Source organism: Acanthopagrus latus, chromosome 22, assembly GCF_904848185.1.
Source record: "Acanthopagrus latus isolate v.2019 chromosome 22, fAcaLat1.1, whole genome shotgun sequence".
Classification (NCBI taxonomy): domain Eukaryota; kingdom Metazoa; phylum Chordata; class Actinopteri; order Spariformes; family Sparidae; genus Acanthopagrus; species Acanthopagrus latus.
In genome coordinates, this window is record NC_051060.1 from 8,786,913 (window position 1) to 8,805,348 (window position 18,436).

General features: G+C 44.1%; 1 protein-coding gene across 1 annotated transcript in view; it reads right to left on the reverse strand.

Annotated features, from left to right (window-relative positions):
* The window catches only part of LOC119012419 (exostosin-1), a 264,612-nt gene extending 247,781 nt beyond the window's left edge, over positions 1-16,831 (reverse strand). The window contains exons 1-3 of the mRNA XM_037086241.1: positions 15,720-16,831; positions 13,921-14,552; positions 12,386-13,137 (exon numbers count right to left, since the gene is read on the reverse strand). Of these exons, the coding sequence (XP_036942136.1) occupies positions 12,386-13,137; positions 13,921-14,214 (1,046 nt within the window). The 5' untranslated portion in view covers positions 14,215-14,552; positions 15,720-16,831. The remainder of the gene's footprint in view (positions 1-12,385; positions 13,138-13,920; positions 14,553-15,719) is intronic.
* Between the last annotated feature and the right edge of the window lie 1,605 nt (positions 16,832-18,436).

Genomic DNA, 18,436 nt, shown 5'->3' on the forward strand with positions numbered 1-18,436 from the left:
AATTTAGATTTTTGATGGATTGGAAAAAATGCATTTAAAGATGCTTTTTCCTGACTTCCAGTTGTGGTGAGTGACGACTGAAATGCTTTTTCGCACACATTCACACAGTGAAAAAGTGGAACATGCTGTCTTGTTTTCGAGAATTCCTTGAAAATGAACATTTTTTATTTTTATTTCTCAGGACAAAGAAGAATAACGCTGACAGAATTTGTGAACAGTGATAAGGATGTGACCTTTAATTCTCCTCATGAGAAAGTGAATGTCGTCCTCTGCGGGAAGGTGAAGAGAGCAGAATAACTGAGGCCGGTGACCATTCTCTCGTCTGGCACAAGGACACTTCCGCACAGTCGGGGGATTTTAGGGAGTTTTTTTAACCGCAGGCAGTGTTTTTAAAGCTCAGCTCAAAGAAAAGTGGAGTAAATGCAGCTGCTAAAAGACACATTTATTGCAAAGAGACCCTCGAATCTCACTGGGTTTCGCCTGCGAGAGGGTGTGTTTGTTTGTGTGTGTTTGTGCCTTAGGCTAATGAGAGCTGACAGTACACAGTGGGCCGAGCTGTAGTGCATGCAGTATCAGGCGCGTTGTGAGCTCACACGCTCGTACACATTTATACACATGATTAATTTCACAATGTTGTTCTGAAGCAGGGATTTTGTGTGTGTTTCCGTCTCTTCGGCCAGCTACGCACACGCATACGCTCTTCTGAGGGCAATGCATTGACTTCCATCGACTCTCTTCAGGCTCGCCCTAACCTTAATGATAGCCAGCTCGCGCTGAACACCAGACCACCTGACCTCACCACAATGACAACACACCGCATAAAAAGCAAATGCGACTACAGTGAAAATAAGCAAATGATAAGATGAAAACACACGGCTGTCACAAGCTGCTCCTCAGCTCCCATCAGCACCTCTTCAGCCTCTGCTGACATCATCCTCCAACCTCTGGTGTTGTTGACTGAGCCTTGTGGGCTTCAGTTGTACACACTGTGACTGTATGTATGCATCAAAGCATGACAAAAGCCACTGATACAGCCCTAAAGACTACAGTAATAAAATGCATGTTGATTACCTCCACGGTCGACACTTCTACATATTTCTGTATCATGATGTGGTTCAGTTTTATTTCTCACCGATGTAATACAAGTAACATTTAGATAAAGTAACAGCTTTACTCTACAGTGAATTGTGGTTGATTCAATCAGTGAAGTCCGATGAAATCCGCTCCTCAAGCGGATTTTCTGGAAATCAGCAGGGCGTCTGCTTAAGGGCCCTTATGGATTGAATGAAATCCAAGACTCATGGACTTCCCATGAACCCAGCTAAAGAGTCCCTGGACTTGACTGCCTCTACCAGATTTCCTTGGACTTTCCCACCTTTCCTCATCACCTGACCCTAATCACCATCCCATAACCCTTCTGTACCCCCAGACTGAGCTGCATCAGCACCGACCCCGTGTTCTTGTTACCCGACGGTAATTGGCTCACTTTGCGACCTCTGAACCCTCGACGAAGGGAGCTGAACATTTAGAGAGAAGCAACTCACTTTCTGCAGGGGTGGAAGTATGTTCACTGGATGATGAAGCAGAGAAGTGCTGTCTCCAAGAGTAGCAATAATAAAATAGCCCTAAAAGGGTTGCTGGAACCTTAAAGGAGAAATGGATGGACACATATGATGCATGTGAGTTTGTGATCTGTGTCTGGAAACCATTTTTTCTGCTTTTCGCACACTTTGTCTCCGCTCAAGAGAGACAAATACGTATCGACGTGGAGGAAATGAAAAGCCATACGAGAACAACACTTGTTGTTTCTGTCTGATAAACATACCTCTATTTTTCTTTGTGGTAGGAACTAAAGGTGTGTGTGTGTGTGTGTGTGTGTGTGTGTGTGTGTGTGTGTGTGTGTGTGTGTGTGTGTGTGTGTGTGTGTGTGTGTGTGTGTGAGAGAGAGAGAGAGAGAGAACGTGATGGATTCACATTGCAATCCATCCTGCCACGCAGCGTTCCCACTGTTACAGCACCTCTCTAATTCCGTCCTCTGTGTCTCTCTCGGCGAGGATGGATGACAAACATCCCGGAACGACCCGCGCACCTTTACTTCAACTCAACTGATCGTCAGCTCCGGGCAAACAAATGGATAGAGAGAAGGAGAAGGAGAAAGAGAGGGGAGGAACGACAACAGTGAAATTAGAGTGCGGTAGGCAGAGAGGCGGAAATGAGACGGCGGTGGAGGAGGAGAAAAAAAAAAAAAAAGACTGTGATTGAGTTGAATCGTGTTCCCGACCCGTTTTCTGGGAGCATGAGGAGGGAAAGCGATGCAGGGCTGAGTGAGAGGGCCGGCCACACTTCATACGTCTGCAGAAAATGACATCCTGTCTGCAGACAGACAGCGCAGCATCACATGTTGTTTCCCCAGAAGAGATTGTTCCCCCACTGTTTGTTGTTAGGACTGTCAAACAGATGTGGCGGGGCTGAGGAATGGGCACTCAGAAGGGGGAAGTGATCCGAAATTTGAGTTTTTATTATGAAATTGGAAAGGAAGATCGGGCAAAGGCCATGAGTGGAGCATCAGGAGCTCAACTTTAAAGCAATCTTAGGAGGAGAGGCGACCCAATCACCAGAATCAAGTCTCGCTTGGTACATTTCTGCACACACACGGATAACTTCAAACTGGACTTGTTGAGGTGGAATGTTGCATTTCCCTCCCATCACAGCACTGTGCTTAAGCTCCGCTGGGTTTAAGCACAAAAAGAAACTTGGTTAGGTTAAGAAAAAAAAACATAGTGTGATTTAAAACACCACAAAAAGAAGTTATTAAAGTAATGACAGAGTCGGCACTGTGGATGGTTGGTGATGGTGATTAAATCGAATTTTCTATTAAATCAAACAAAAAAATAATCAAAAATCTTTTAACTTTAATCATCAAAAAAACACAAGATCTTAATGGATCTATTTACGAATTTGAAAACTGAAAAGATCAACCGAAGTCAACAGAGTCATCTGGTTAACTATATCTGAGCACACAGTAATGTTTCGTGCATTCAGGTCAACGAGTCAAATCAATGGTGAGCAGGTTTACACGTTCTGGCAGCAAACATTAGATTTGATAGTTTGGGATGTATTGAACTAACACTTCCATTCATTCTGCGCCGTTCTGAGAGCAGAGAGAAAACAGTTAATCCCATCAGTCTGACAAATGTTTCCTGGTTTGTGATCTTCACAGCGTCTGCTCCAGCCTCTGATACATTAACTTGGTCCCTCCATTCAGACTGACAGAGGGTCAGCTGAAATAAATGCCAAGGTCCTGTTGCACAAAATGCCAATCTATGTTTGGCTTTCACACACCAAGATGGACCATTAACCTCCATTCATCTGCTGATTGGCTGCTGTGGTCGAGTCAAACCTGATCAATAGAGCTTCCTTTTACCCTCCAACCAGCCTTGGCAGAACTCCTTCTATGTATTGATGAGTTCAGCTGCAGAGAAATCTGTGGGCGCTTAGAGACACGCTTAAAGATCCAGTGAAGAATATCCTCAGAGCAGCGAGGAAATAAGAAATAAATACTGATTTATTATTTTCATCAGCCTTGTGAGTATGGTATTTATAAGCCCTGAAAGCCTTCAGATAAATTATTGTATATATATTGGCCGGCTGTGGTAGAAGAAGGTCAGTTTATTTGCAACCAATTTATTTTGGTTTCCTCCAGCTGAGTGCCATTAAATAGCCAAGGAAGAAAACGGTGCAGTAACCACTCCAGATATGCCTCCATTTACAGTTAGTAATCTTGTTGCTCTGAGTGGTTAAAAAGAAATCACGTAACTGGATACTTCTGGAACTCCGACACGTTTTAAAAATGTTTTCAAGTGCCTCAAATATTAAAAGTAAAAAGTTCAACCTTTCAATAAAGCAGATAAGAAAAACTTTTCTTTTTTTAAAAAACAACAAAGATTTCCATACCTCCATTTCTTTTTGACAACTTTCTTCTTATAGATCTACAGTGTGAGTTCCTATCATTGAAATGTGTACAAACAACTTTACCTTTGTTATTCTTTAAATTGTGTAACTATACTACCCAAAGACTTCCACTGGCGTTCAAACTCAGAGAAACGCAACTATTGTTCGAGGAAACGGTGCGTTTCATTTGGGCCCTTGTAACCCCGTGTTTGAATTGTGGGTAATTGCCCGGAGTCGTCTCAAATTCCATCTGAGGGACGGAAATGATGAACAGTGTAATAAGACTGAAACTGCAAGAACAAAATGAACCTCGATGATACTGCTGTCTTGTTCCAAAGGTAGAAAACTGATGGTTTGTATAATGCCATACACAAGGACGTTCTGCAGCCCCCTCACCACTCTAAGCTCCTGCATCCATGTATTTAAATGTCTTTATCCCTTGACCCTTTATTCAGATAAGGACAAACGACACAATAAAGCCAATATGACAAATAGACTATACTGTCTGGGAAAAACATAGTGTTTCCTTCTCCTGCAGATACACAAACAATGTGGTTTGGGCAGTTTTTTGTTTCTTTAATTTGGCCGATAGGTTCGTCAAGAAATAAAAGTTTCTGAAACTGGCAGACTGTGTTATAATTCCTGGTGGTGCTCTTCATCATGACTTGCATTAAAAAGACGCACTGAGACAGCAGTTAAACCTTTTCCACGGTTCGGTTTAGCTCAGAGAGGGGAAGCGGGGAGGAAGAGGGGAGGAAGAGGGGAGGAGAGTGAGGACGAGGACAGATAAGGGAAAGACGGGGAGAATAAGAGCATGGAAAAAGGCGGGGAGGGTGAGGAGAAGAATCGGAGATGAAAGTGAAGAGAGGAGGACGGCGAGGAAGGGAGGTAGATAAGCGCCGACAAGGAAAGAGGACATTGACTTTTGATGTGCTTTAATAGAACATCTCACAACAAGACCGGGCAGAAATAACTGAAAAAAAAAAACTAAACTCCAAAGCCCTCTCCCCGTCTCTCTCTCACACACACACAAACACACACACGCTCACAAACACCACACCAACAGCGTCAGCCACCCATATGACCACAGCTGACATTCTAATTAATACTGCCGGAGCCTTTTCTGCCATCATACATATTGAATCCTGCAGCTGCCAAACATCCGCAGATGTGACGGCAGCTGTGTTTCTGTTCTGTCTCTGTATTTTTATGCGCACGGGGATGCATCAAATTAGAAATGCTGAATGGAAAGAGCACATGCTAACTAATTCATACAACGTCTTTACTTTCTTATCATGAAACAATTGGTGATGGAAACGCATTTGTTTTAAGATGACAGAGTGACGTGTGAGTGTAGAAAACCTGTCCATCATGGCGATTTACAGGTGTTTCCAGGTGTGTTTGTGGTTGCTATATAGTCCGTCCAGTTAATGCAATAATAATAATAATAATAATAATAATAATAATAATAATAATAATAATAATAATAATAATAATAATAATAATAATAATAATAATAAACGCACACTTTTCTACCGCCGAGGTCGATTTCCCAGAAGAGCAGCAATTACATCACATAATCTCCCCAGAAATACACCTTTTATATCTATCTTTTATATTTTATATCAGGTCAAGCGTTTGTCTCATGACATTTGATGTGCAAAAAAATGTAAAAACATTTTTTTTACTGCAAAAAAATGCTTTTGTAATGTTTCCATTCATAATGTTAAATTCAAGTTTGCTACTGTAATCATGTTTATCAACTTATACAATAATATGGCACTATGATAACTATTGATCATGTAGTTAGATTTACAGGTAATGATTAGTTACACTAACTTGTTTGTTAACTGACAGATATCAGATATATAAACTTCAAATAAATGTGTTTTTATCAGCTTTCTGGCAATGTATTTCTAAAACTGACAGCCTTATTTTGAAAACAACACTTGAGTGTGACATTAATATTATTATATATTATTATATATTATATTATATTATTAATATTTACGGTATATTGAATAAGACTGTTAATCTAACTACAGACGCTGAAAAACAAAAGACAATGAAACAAAGTTTAAATAAAAATGAGCCATAAAACAGAACTGTGCTCTCAGAAGGTGTGTTGCTCCTTGTGAGCTGTTGCGGGTTCTGGGGCAGGTAGCCGCTAAATCGTTGCTAATTTATGCATGAAACATGTTTAGGACTAAATATTTGATTGAAATGAATCTACTGGACATTTGGGAAGAAGAAAAGACTGCTAGTCTGTTTGTTTGATTGTCTGTTGACTGTAGATGTCTGATGTGGCTGTTTCTTAAATTGGTTTTGCATGAGTCAGATCACAAGAATCTAGGATTTCTAAAGAAAAATGGCACAAGTACCCGGTCAGGAGCTGTGCATATCGACTGGCCCTGGTTGCAATGACATTCACATGAGCTGCGGATGGGCCGCTGGGAAAACTATGGCCAAAACACGATCTTTTATTAACCCTTAAAACGTGGTGTTTGTACTTAGAAATATTTCACCTAAAGAAAAGTAAAGATGCAACACATCCCCGTTTTTTTTTTTTTTTACACAAAACGCACACTGCCAACATTTGTTCTGGCTGCTGGCAATATTTATTTTCTTTGTTAAAATGGCCTCTTCAAATTCAAAAGGCCATTTGTCTCAGCAGTGACAGAGGGCCTGTCCATGAAGACTTTGCATTAAAGGAAATAACGAAGAAGGACGAAGGTAAATAGCTTTATGGTCTTCTGAAATAAAGACAAAAGAGAAGTGAGATGTTCACGGGTTTCACTGCGCCTCCCATCACATGTGACCATCGTCTGCACTCTCTCTTCTCCCCTCCTCTCTTTTGACCATGAAAGCTATCATGAAAGATGTGACAGCGATCTGAATTAAGCGTTTTATCTGCCGCTCGGTGAATTAAGCCCCCAGCCTCCGATATCAAACATTCTTTGGAGAGACACTTAAGACACTTGAGACGGCGAGGCCCTAATTGGTGAAGCCAGCTGTTATCTGTTATGTACAGTAAAACAGGCGCAGTTCAATCCCGCTCTGCTCAGTGGGAGGTGAGATCTCTATCTACTCCCTTCATTCACGGCTTAATTCAATTGGAGGGCAATTATCGACCGCCTGAGGCTTCAAGATCCTCGTCGGTTTCTGTTCCCATCAGGGAGCCTCGCTGTGTAGGATCTCCCCTCGACTGCACCGGGTGATGTCTGCATCGACGTGCCGCTTGTAAAACAGCAGAGCGGGCCGCAGCGAACAGACGAGAAGGCGTTCTCTGTTACAACCTCGAGATTCGGGGGATCACTCGAGACCGACAGCAGATTGTTTTTTTACGTGATGAACATGGACGATTAACTTAAAACAATAATTGATTTCATATAACCAGTTGTGGAATACAAAGGAGTACATTTTCTCAACTGTTCTACGGAAATTCAATTTTGGGGCGCTTTCCTCCGCTAAATTTTAGAAGCCTCTTTTGTACTGACATCAACCTTCCAAAGGAAAAGTCGACTTCTGAGTTGTCTAAGTAATGTGTGAATGGGAGGACGGATCAATATTCAGTTGACATCTATACCGCCCTTTTTTTCACCCAGAGATCTTGTAACATTAACAGAAAAATTCCATTTTGTGATGCAAATGAAAGCGGGAACCTTGAAGAGACGGGCAGGTAAAGGGCGACGTCCTTCTGACAAGGGATGCTTTCACGTAAAGCGAGCAAACCAATCACAAGACTTGAAGAATTGAATATCAATTACATTACATGATCACCAAACAAACACCACTCCTCAGCTGCAATGTTCCTGAAATCAATAAGCAACAACTGCTCAGCCGACACATGCGTCCAGCTTCACCCCACCTTTTCCTTTTTTTAAAAAAAAATATTTTTTTCAGGCTTTTGCCTTCAGCTAATAGAAACAGCTGAAGAATGAGAGGAAATAGGGGAGAGAGAGAGAGAGATGGACCCGGGTTTGAATTCATGCAAGCTACCATGGTGCCCCATCTTCTTCTGTTGAGTTTTATGGTGATGACATCCATGAGCAGGCTGTTCCTTGTCCCGTCTTTTCAGGCATTGCCATGTCTTGTACAAAAATGTGCAAGACATAAAATGTACCTGAATGTAGCTGCATGTGAGAGTAGTGAATATCACTGAAGGTGACTAACCCCTCGATTCCACCGGCCACGACTTTGTTACCGAGCACGTGCAAAGCTGTTTTGTTCCGTCCTTCATGCGACTTCATGTCCAACTGGGAGTGTTTCAGAAGTGGGGCGTCATGCCTGCCTGATGACGGTGACTTTTCTCTTTCTCATTTCTTCTTGATTTCTTTGCTTGTGGCTGCAGTCCGCCTCCGTCAAACGTATGCTAAGAGCCACTTCTGGGATGCTGCTAAAACCTGCCGTATTGTCTAGAATGGCCGCGATCATCTCCAGCGACCATAGCACGGCTGAGAGTCATCGTGGATATTTACCAGGAACCATGAGTTCACGAAGCTTCACAGCACTGGTGAAAGATCTCCCAGCTGTGACAGAAATGATGCTGGGAACGGATTAATCAGTCGACAACTGTTCGACTACTAAAAGTTCACTCTTTGAGCTTCAACCATCACCTGCTCAGTGTAAGAAAACCGCGTTTGTTAGTTCATGAACTAAACAAATTACAATTTAATGGCTGATAATCAGTCACTGCTTTTATCAGCAGCTACAGAAACCACTGCGTGAAAGACAGCAACCTTCAAATACCGCTTTGAGTAAACTGTTTGATCCGATGCCAAGCGAAAACAAAAAAGAAAATGAAGACTAAAAATCCACTGAGAGATCTCCAGCCAGGCCAGCGCCAGACTGAGACAAACAACAGACTCTTATAACTGTACTTATTAAAAGGAGCCTCCGAAGCACTTTCACTTCATTAATCTATTCTATTGATTATCACCATTCATGTTTTACGCAGCAGGCAGTGTTCAAGAACCTCTTACATGAATTATGTAACCAAACCCATTCGCTTTCCTTCACTTACAAAGCTGCTGCCGAGAAACCCTAAAACCACTCATTTCACATTCGTCAACACATTGTACGCTTAGATTTGTATGCACTCCCAACACCCCGTTAATAAACAGGCAGTTGAAGAAAACGCGGCGGCTAGCAGCAGCCCTCTTAGCACACAGCGCGCCTCTAGAAAATATCTAGAAAATAAGCAGCAGAGTGTTCTCAAATGCAAAGGCTGCTTTTAACTCAACAGACTACATATTGCAGAATTTACTCCGCACTAAAGAGATGTGCGCTCTCAGCATGTGAGCTGCAATTGGCGCGAGCCTGTGGAGCAAATAGAAATTCTATTATGAACCAGTGATTACAGTCCTTGGACTTTCAGAATCACGCTGCAGTCCATTAGCAGGAGAAAAGTGAGACCCTTTTGCTGCGTTCGCTTTGTTCCCCACCACAGTAGATTTTGTAATTACATCCACATCCGAAGCACGGACTGACTCTGACTCACCGGTTAGTGGGCCTCTGCGCTCTCAACATCTCTGTTGCTGCATGGAGCAACAACCACCCGCCAGCTAGCAACCCGCACACTGGAAATGGCGAGAGACCCCAACCAAAGTCTGGTCGCAGACGGTTTTAAAATCTAGCAGCTAACAGCTCTCTGTGTGCAAATGTTCCACCAAAACAAGTGAAAATGTGGCTAAAACCTGGGCGTTGCGCCGTGATTGGTTTAATGAAATACAAACAAGCCAAAACATTTGGGGTTTTTTTCCGGTTCTCAATACCAATTCCTCAAAGACAGCAGGCTTACCAGTGATCTGGTAATTACCGTTTTTCACCAAAATTAGCAGGTCTACACAGGATTTTTTAAAAGCAAGTACACCTGCTTAAAAAACTACTATTTGTCACAATTGCACCTGAAACAGTCAGCGATCCAGGTATTTTCATGGCCGGGAAGCTTTTTTGGCTTGATTTAGGTTAGGTTTAGGAAAAGATCGCAGTTTGATCTAATACAATGACTACGTTCAGTCTGGTAACTTTCAGTAACATGAGTTGCGTAACTAAATCCAACATGATGTAAGCGATACAAGCATGTCGAAAGTTTAGGCCTTTGCACACCAAGGTATTTCTATGAGTTTCTGAACCCATCATCCGATAAGTCCAATGTATCGATCGTTCTATGCATTACGAAAATTCACAGTAGGAGACAAAATAGAGTTGTCAAGCAATGAGGCTGATTTTGTGGTCCACAGTTCCTGTGAAAAGGAAAAGACAACACTGGGCCCATCCAAGCCTGAAAAACAAGGCAAGAGCAAGGAAAGTTTCACCTGCTGATAAAAGGAGCTACCCTGTATTTCAGGATGTCAGGCATCCAATCTGATTTGCTGCGAGCTATGCTGGAACCACAAATTAAAAAGTCCACGCTGTTTAGCTCAGTGGGCAGCGCGGCGTCCGAGACCGAGGCTTTGTCCTCGCTGCAGCAGCCCTGGGTTTGAGTGCTGACCTGCGACCCTCTGCTGCATGTGGCCACCCCTTTCTCTCACCCTGTTCCCTGTCATTTCTTCAGCTGTTCTACGAATAAAAGCCAAATAAAGGCCAAAAAATATTTTTTTTAAAAAAGGTCCACAGAATTTCCCAGAACCAGTCGATCTTGAACTGCACATCTAGGGATACACAGGAAATGATGCAAAAAAAATCAAACTTGGAAAGCCTTCAAGTGGTCTTTATACCATTTGTGTGTTCCCTTACGATGCACCTTAACTAACAAACAAATGACAGACAGACAGAATGGTGAAGTTTATTGACTGACCCATCCAACCACTCTGACCACCTGCCTTTTACTTTCACCTCTGCATTAGACGGGCGCTTCAAGAAGTGATGCCAGGAGGATACCGACTGACAACTTAACAGCATAAAGCCACTGACCAGGCTGCTACCTGATGCGCTGGGAGTGAGAACGGGCTGTTTTTTTTCCCCATTACACCAGGATGCTAATGGCTGCCGTGAGACTTTTCTCCAGCGCTGACACAGCGATCGGTCTGGCAGTGCAAGACAACATGAACAGAGAAGGAAATGCGGCCCCTTCTTGCACAAAGCCTCATCAAATAAGAGGACTAAAATGTATTTAACAAATTAAAACGATCTTTAATAAAGTCGTATTACGTCAAACATGGCTGCAAATCACATGCACATTGACCACAGGGTTTCATGCTGCGTTTTTCCCCTAGAGCTAACTTGAAAAAGTGCTAGACTGCTTTCATCAAATGACTTTTTATAATAATAATAAATTAATAAAATATAATATCAGCCGACAGGAGGAAAGGAGCACTGATGGATTTCACACATGCGTCACAATGTAGAGGAAAAAAGAGCTTGTTAAGAAAGTGTTTGACATGTGCAGGATTCTCACTTTAAGAAACCTGTTTCCGATTACAGACCTGGAAACATTTGTCATACAGCAATTGTTTACGACATAATGTGAAAGGAGGCACACCGGCGGACTGCACTGTCTGCAGAAACTCGCTTTGCGGCTGTTCGTCAGCACTTATCAGGATCCCGGATCCGTGGTGGTTCTCCTTTGGGTCTCACCAATACCTAAACCTAAAATATGCAACAGATGACTCTCGGGCTAACACATCCAGGAAAAAGCGAGAGAAGTTGAGAGTGTTGTTCCCATTTCTCTTCACATGCAGTGGTTCCTCTTCTTTCAGCTGCCAGCTCTCGCTAAAAATTTCAAAAGGGTCTTCTCAGCTCAGATCGCATCTCTCTCGACCAACTGCTGAGCTGACAAAACTTTCCTGCTCTTCTGCTCCTCTCTCTCCCTCTCGCTCTCTCTCTCTCTCACACACACACACACACACACACACACACACACACACACACACACACAGACACACACACACTTGCATTTTCGGAGCATTTTGTCTCAGCAGCACAGCAACAGTGAGGCTCAACTCCCATGACAATTGTGAGGGAAGCACATGAAAGCATCCGACCTGTTTCATTCAAGTAAAGAAGAGGAGCTTCGCGCACAGCAGCCAGTCCCCCAAACTCTCCAGCTGGAGAGTTTTCAGCCAATAAACCACATTGGTAATGATCGACAGCGGTAACGTCCCTGCTCACAAACACAACAAGCACTTGTTGGGGTAATGATGCACAAAAACAAAACAAAAAAAACGCTGCATTTGAAATAACCAACAGCCAATAAGAGCCGACAATGAGGTAACTGCCACGTTGCTCATGTCTGCTGAGACGCAGCCTGTCTGCTCCGCTCGCAGGGAGACAAATATACGCAACGCAGCAGTGACAAAAAGACCAGCAAAGACCATGAACCGAGCTGTCTGAAGTCACTAATAGATCCTTTTAACAAGATGCGTCTTTTATTCAGATTAAAAGCACACAGAGGAGCAGCGTAATCAAGACGAGATCAAAAAGCAGCTCTTACTTTGAGTATTCTTCGTTGTCTCTGTCACAGCGAGAGTCCTTGTGTTTCTCCCAGTCCTTGCCATGTTTACACGTGGTCAGCAGCACAATATCTTCCCTGTTGTGGATGTGATACAGAGCGTTCCTCGTCTCAGAACCGATGCCCGTCAGGTATCGCTTCCCCTTGAAAACCAGCAGGTACTTCCTGGAGGGCGGTGCATCGTTGAGCGTCAGATAGCCTATGCCCCCTCCTTTCAGCGGGTGATCCTTGGAGAATAGAGGGATGGAGATATCAAAGTTGGGTCTGAAGTTGACCACGTCTGCGCTGGCCTTGGCCAACATGGCCTGGCCCACCTCAAAGCCCAGGTCCTCCGTGTAGTCCGGCCAGGTGCCCGAGTAGAGGTTGAAAATGAGGTGGTTCCTGCCATCGCTCCAAGTCGGCAGGCTCTGGATGCGAAGCCGCACGTTCTGGACGTACTGAGCCGAGAGCTGGTCCCTGTCCAACGTGTCAACGGCCAGGACGAACAGACAGGCCCGCGCAGGGTCTGTGGTGTGGAAGCGAGACTCCTCGATGGACGACAGGATCTTCTGGTAGGTCTCGGAAACCTCGTCCCCTCTCTGTGGAGGGTAGATGTAAACCCTGAAGCCGAACTGGCAGCGAGAAAAGTCGAAGCAGGTTTCCATGCGGCAGCGTTTGTTCTTGTAGATGTTGTCGCGGATGGCACGACGTTCTCGAGGCGAGGTGTGCTGGTGATGGAGCTGAGGGCTGTCCTCCTGGACACACAGACACAAACAGTTAGAACAACCGAGAGGACAACACAGCTACTTCTAACATGCCATTTCATCAATCCATTAATCCTACACGATCGGTTCAGATGGGCCTCACACATGAAATGAGTCCTGTTCAGACCAAAGATTTGCCACAGGACAAGTTTTTTGGTACTATCCAAAAGATTTTGACCATGGAAACACAAAAGTTACTTTTCATTTACAGTGAGTGAACTGAACTGAACTGAATTGCTTGGTGGAAACGAGGCTTTGGATTCCACTGAAGCACTGGGCCTGTTCAAAAGATGCATGGACACTGACTTGGTAAAAATCCTTTCTCATTGTTTTTACTGTACTGCAAGGCTGAGAGATATTTTGGCGTGTCAGAAGCCTCCATCAGTCCTGGATCTGTTTCTTTCTGGATCCAACCAGGCCTCCTGATCATATTTCATCCCCTCACTCATACCTGAAGCAACGCATTCAGAGCCCTTTGGTTTTTTTGGTTTTTTTAACATAGTGCTGTCAGTCTGACGCCTGCCAAGAACTGTGAGCAGTTTAACCGAATAGTGAAGTTCCCCATCTCAGACTGTATCATTGGAGTAGTTTTTAGAGGCCTGGGGAGCATATTCTATCGAGTAACTTGGAAAAAGTTTGAGAACATAAACACAGTTTGCAGAAATATGTTTTCTTCTTATTTCTATGTTTAATAATTAATATATAGTCACTTGAGGTACAGAGGTGTAGAAGAACAAGAAGAAGAAGAAGACGAAGTAAATATGTTACGTCTACCTCTTGCTCTCCCCCCTCCAGGTACGGCTCCAGCAGCTGGCCCGACTCGGGCCAGTGCCTGGGCGGTCTGGACGGGCTTCTCTGCGGCAGGGGCTGGGGCTGGTACACCTCCTGGCTCTGGCGGTAGTACTGGTATTCCTGCTGGTGGTACTGGTGGTATTGTGGGTACTGGGGAAACTGGTGGTACTGGTACGGCTGCTGCTGGAACTCCCCGATTTGCAGAGCCCACAGGTAGACGAGGAAGAGAAGACCGGCCCCCACAGACACGAGCAGGTACCGCTTCTTGGCCTGCATGTGTGCTGCGGGGGGGAGGAAGAGGAGGATGTGGTGGGTAGAACGAGGGGAGGCGGAGAGGACAGGAGGAGAAGGAGTTGTGGGGGGGGGGGGGGGGGGTGAGAGGCTGATGCAGCAGAGAGGAAACAACGGAGAAGCAGAGGGTTTGTGAGAGAGGATCAGGTAAGAGGGAGGGAGGACAGAGAGGATAAAGGGTGAAGACAAAGTAAAAGGTAAATGCGAGGGCAAAGGAGCTAGGAAATGATGAGGAGAGGAGGTGTAGGGAGGTAGACACAGGTCAGCTCGACCCACAGGGCAGCCTCTCTATCCACAGCACGGCATTTTGGGATTTGGAGTCACTGAAAGATAAAATGAAATAGGCATTTACATTTGTAAAAAGAATCACCAATAAAGTCTCAAACAAATCAGGATTAATTCAAGCAAAACTTACAAGTACACTAAGAATAAGTGACAGCTGTACTTATAGAAAAAAAACAGCATTATAATGAAGTACTGTACTGCTGCAGCGGCTTCAAATCTTGTTCTCCGGACATTAGAAAACATATTTGTTTAACACATCATCATGATTTTAACAGTTTTTTTTTGTTTGTTTTTTAATTAATGTGAAAACCACAAAGCAAAAATGATCATCCCCACATCACATCACAACCCGCCAATATGAATTTCTGACCCTGTTGGTGATAAAGGTTATGTCAGATTTGATCACCTGTGGTCAGTCGATACTGATTATAATTAACATTCAAAAAGACAGAAGACCTAAAACAAACTACACACACACACACACATGTTCATATGTGTCTATTATAAGTTAATTTAATTAATGACATTGTTTTAAACATCATCATAAATCTAAATATTTTTATTTTGAACGAGACAATGCAAAATCACTCTGATCCCCTAATGTGTTATTACTGATGTCATCTTATCTTATTGTCGATCATCAGCCCAAATCACTGAGGAACTTTTTATGATTTAGACACAAGGACAAAACCCCTTGACGTGTGTGATTGACAGTTACAGCAATTAAACATGCATTTGCCTTTTAGCAAATATATTTATCTAATTCAACATGACTGAATACATTTTACAACTGCATTTGTTAGAATTCGTCGTTCACTCTGCAGCACCTGGTGGAACTTTTTCAAACAGCTGACTCTTGCCTGCACAGCCTCTCCCCTTGATTTAACTTCTGCATAAAGGATTGTTCCAGCATTATCATTACATATATCTACAATATGTGCAGAATGAAAGAGTTTGAGCTGAAGATTTAGCCAATGAGATGAAGATCTTACAGCATGTTCTTTAGGCACTCAGCACTAAAATTGCTGAATTTTTCAATGGAGTCTGGAGCGCTGGACCTGATAAATGTGGAGACAACACGTGGATCATTTAAACAAAAACAAAAAAAACTCTCTCTCTCTTGCAAATACTATCCTATCATGACGATCCTAGATCCTGGGTGATGTGAGCCCATGATCGGACATCCATCACTGGACTCCACTCACCTGTGCACAGGGAACACCTGTAGTCCCAGGAAGGGATCGGGATATCCGCTGCTCTCCCCTCCAGCCTGAGCAGGACTCCACAGTTCGGATACACATTCTCCAGCTCTACCTCCGAATCACCTTATCACAAATCCATCCACAGATGATGAATCCGATTAAAATCACGTGCAAAGAATGAAAGGAGCAGTCAGCGGGAGGTCTAGGGGAGCCCGACGCGGCGCGCTGCCTTCATCCTCCACCGCGTCCCAGTCACAAACTTTCCTCGAGAAACGACCGCGGGCTGAGCACGCAGCTCTCCGTCAGCGCGGCAGGTGTCCACGGTGCGAATCCAGACGCACAATCATCTGCCAGAGCGGCCGCGATAACATCTACAGCGCCCATCCAGAATGGGCTGATGTGTTAAACGAGGCGCGTTCATCTCCAAACTGCCATTCCCCGTGCAGCGCAAAAGAAAAGGAGAAGAAATCCAGAGGAAGAGAGGATCCAAACTTTGGGATTTAAATCCACACTCCCACCTGTGCGCTCGGTGGAAAATAAGCAGAAATCATCATCCCAGGTGAGTTAAAGAGAAGCCGGCGCACCTGATCCGGAGTGACGCGCTTCAGTAAAATCCCATCAGGAGCGACTTCACGACAGGCAGCAGGTTCTTTTTTTCTTTTCTTTTCTTTCTTTCTTTTTTTTTTTTTCTCTGAGAGATGGATCAAATGAAAGCCACGAGTGTATTCTGGGGTCTTGTGGGTTATTCCATCGCTTCCGACAGACCCGCTGTCCTCACGTTTCCATCCTCAAATCCTCCAGTTGGATCTGGGCTGCGCCACCGTGCAGCATCCAGCAGCATCAGCAACATCATCAGCAGCAGCAGCAGCAGCAGCGCTGATAAGCCAGACAGCAGAGAGCTGGCAGGCTGGGGGGATCGGAGCTGCACGGGGCGTCAGTTGGCTGTGATACGGTGTGGGAGCGCGCCATAAGTCAGCGTCTCCGTCTGCTTATGCGGGTTTGGTTTGTATCAGTGCAATGGCGGGTGAAGTCCTTAGAAATGTGTTTGGAACCGAGAAGTCCCGCGGGAGAAATCAGCACACGTTAAACTGCCCGTGTCGTCCAAAAATGTTCGATTTGCGAGCCAAACTCCATTCAGAAATCTGCGAATTTAAGACACGCGCGCGTTTTCATCAATCGTGGGCTCAAACAAGTTGTTAAACACTTTTCATTCATGTTAGCGTTTCTCCAACAACATGTGAACTTTTAAAAATGAATTCGCTTCACTGTCGGGGGTCAGTTATGACGTCTGGGGACATGTGTCATTTAAAATATTTTGCTGCACTTGCTCCTCTAACATCTCGCAGCTTCCCCTGGAGGACATGACTTGATATTAAAGAGATTCGTCGTGGCATGTCAGGATCTAGCGAGCGGACTTTTATGCAAACCTATTCACTTTTAATTAAGTCTTAGCTCATTAAACCTCTTAATGACTCGAATATTCAGCCCAATTAATCAACATTGACCATTTTCCTGTCCAACTCTCCAGCCCTGCAGTCACCATTGCTGATATTTGTACAGAAGTCATTGACGGAATACAATTAATGTGCTCGTGATTTTAATGGACGTCATTATCTCATACATTAGAGAGCGGCTACATACAGAAGCTGCGCATCCACTCGCAGAGGGGCATCATGTGGCAAACAGCGCCATCTCGTGGCCACCGTTGCAGCTGTCACAAGAGTGGTGAGACATTGCAAGGTTTTTATTGAGGGAAGTGGATGTTAATTGCGTTACTCTGATTCAGTCAATTCAAAAATTGAGATTTGTTAGTCATTCTCAGCCAATCCAGAGGTCTCCCCCCCTTTTGTTTTTAAAGGAACAGCTCACCCAAAAATGCAAATTCAATCATTGTTTACGACGGCCCCCCCCCCCCCGTGCAGCTGGACAGTCGGGTGAAGTTTCATAGTCGGCAAAATGTGTCTGGAGCTTCACCGCAGGGTTCTCCTAAACAACTGAGGTAGAGAGAAATTAAGATTTCTGCTTTAAAAAAAGTGTCCAAATAAAGACTTTTCAATTCAATTCGGAATCTTGGAGCTTGATTGACACTAGATGACAGTGATCTCTTTATCAAGGTTGTTAGATTCACGGGGGTTATGTCCCAAGTCTATGAGCAGTTTATGAGCTCATCTCAGTAGCTGTGAGACATAAACGTAAGACAAAGGTCAGCAGTATGTATCAAGTCCTTTTATCTCATGTGTGTCCTCGGGGAAGCTGAATTTAGATTTTGTTTCCAGTCTCGGTTCAGTGTGCCATTAATCCAGAGGCTTACTGTAGACGACTGAACTAAAACCTCTCCTCCTCACCGGTACCAGCGCCAGGTGAGGCATGAGACCGTGTACTGGCTTTAGAACCATTAGCACCACGATTTTCAAATTGATGGTTGTTCCTTTTCAGTCAACATCCTCTAAACTGAATTGTTAAATGTGTGTGCCAGAACACACAGGAGACGGGAGCAGCCAAACTCCTGGCCTTCAAACGCTAAGAGAAAGGAAGCCTCTCATTTTTAATCTGTATGACAGCAGGATAAATCCACGTGACGTGACTTTTCAATTGCAACGCACAGGGCAACGCTTCTCTTACAGTATAAACACCACCAGTCTCCCTCCGAGCAGCAGAATCCGGGGGTTTGTTTTTAGCTACCTGCGCTGCGATAACTCTGAAGGACTGGCCGCTGCTGA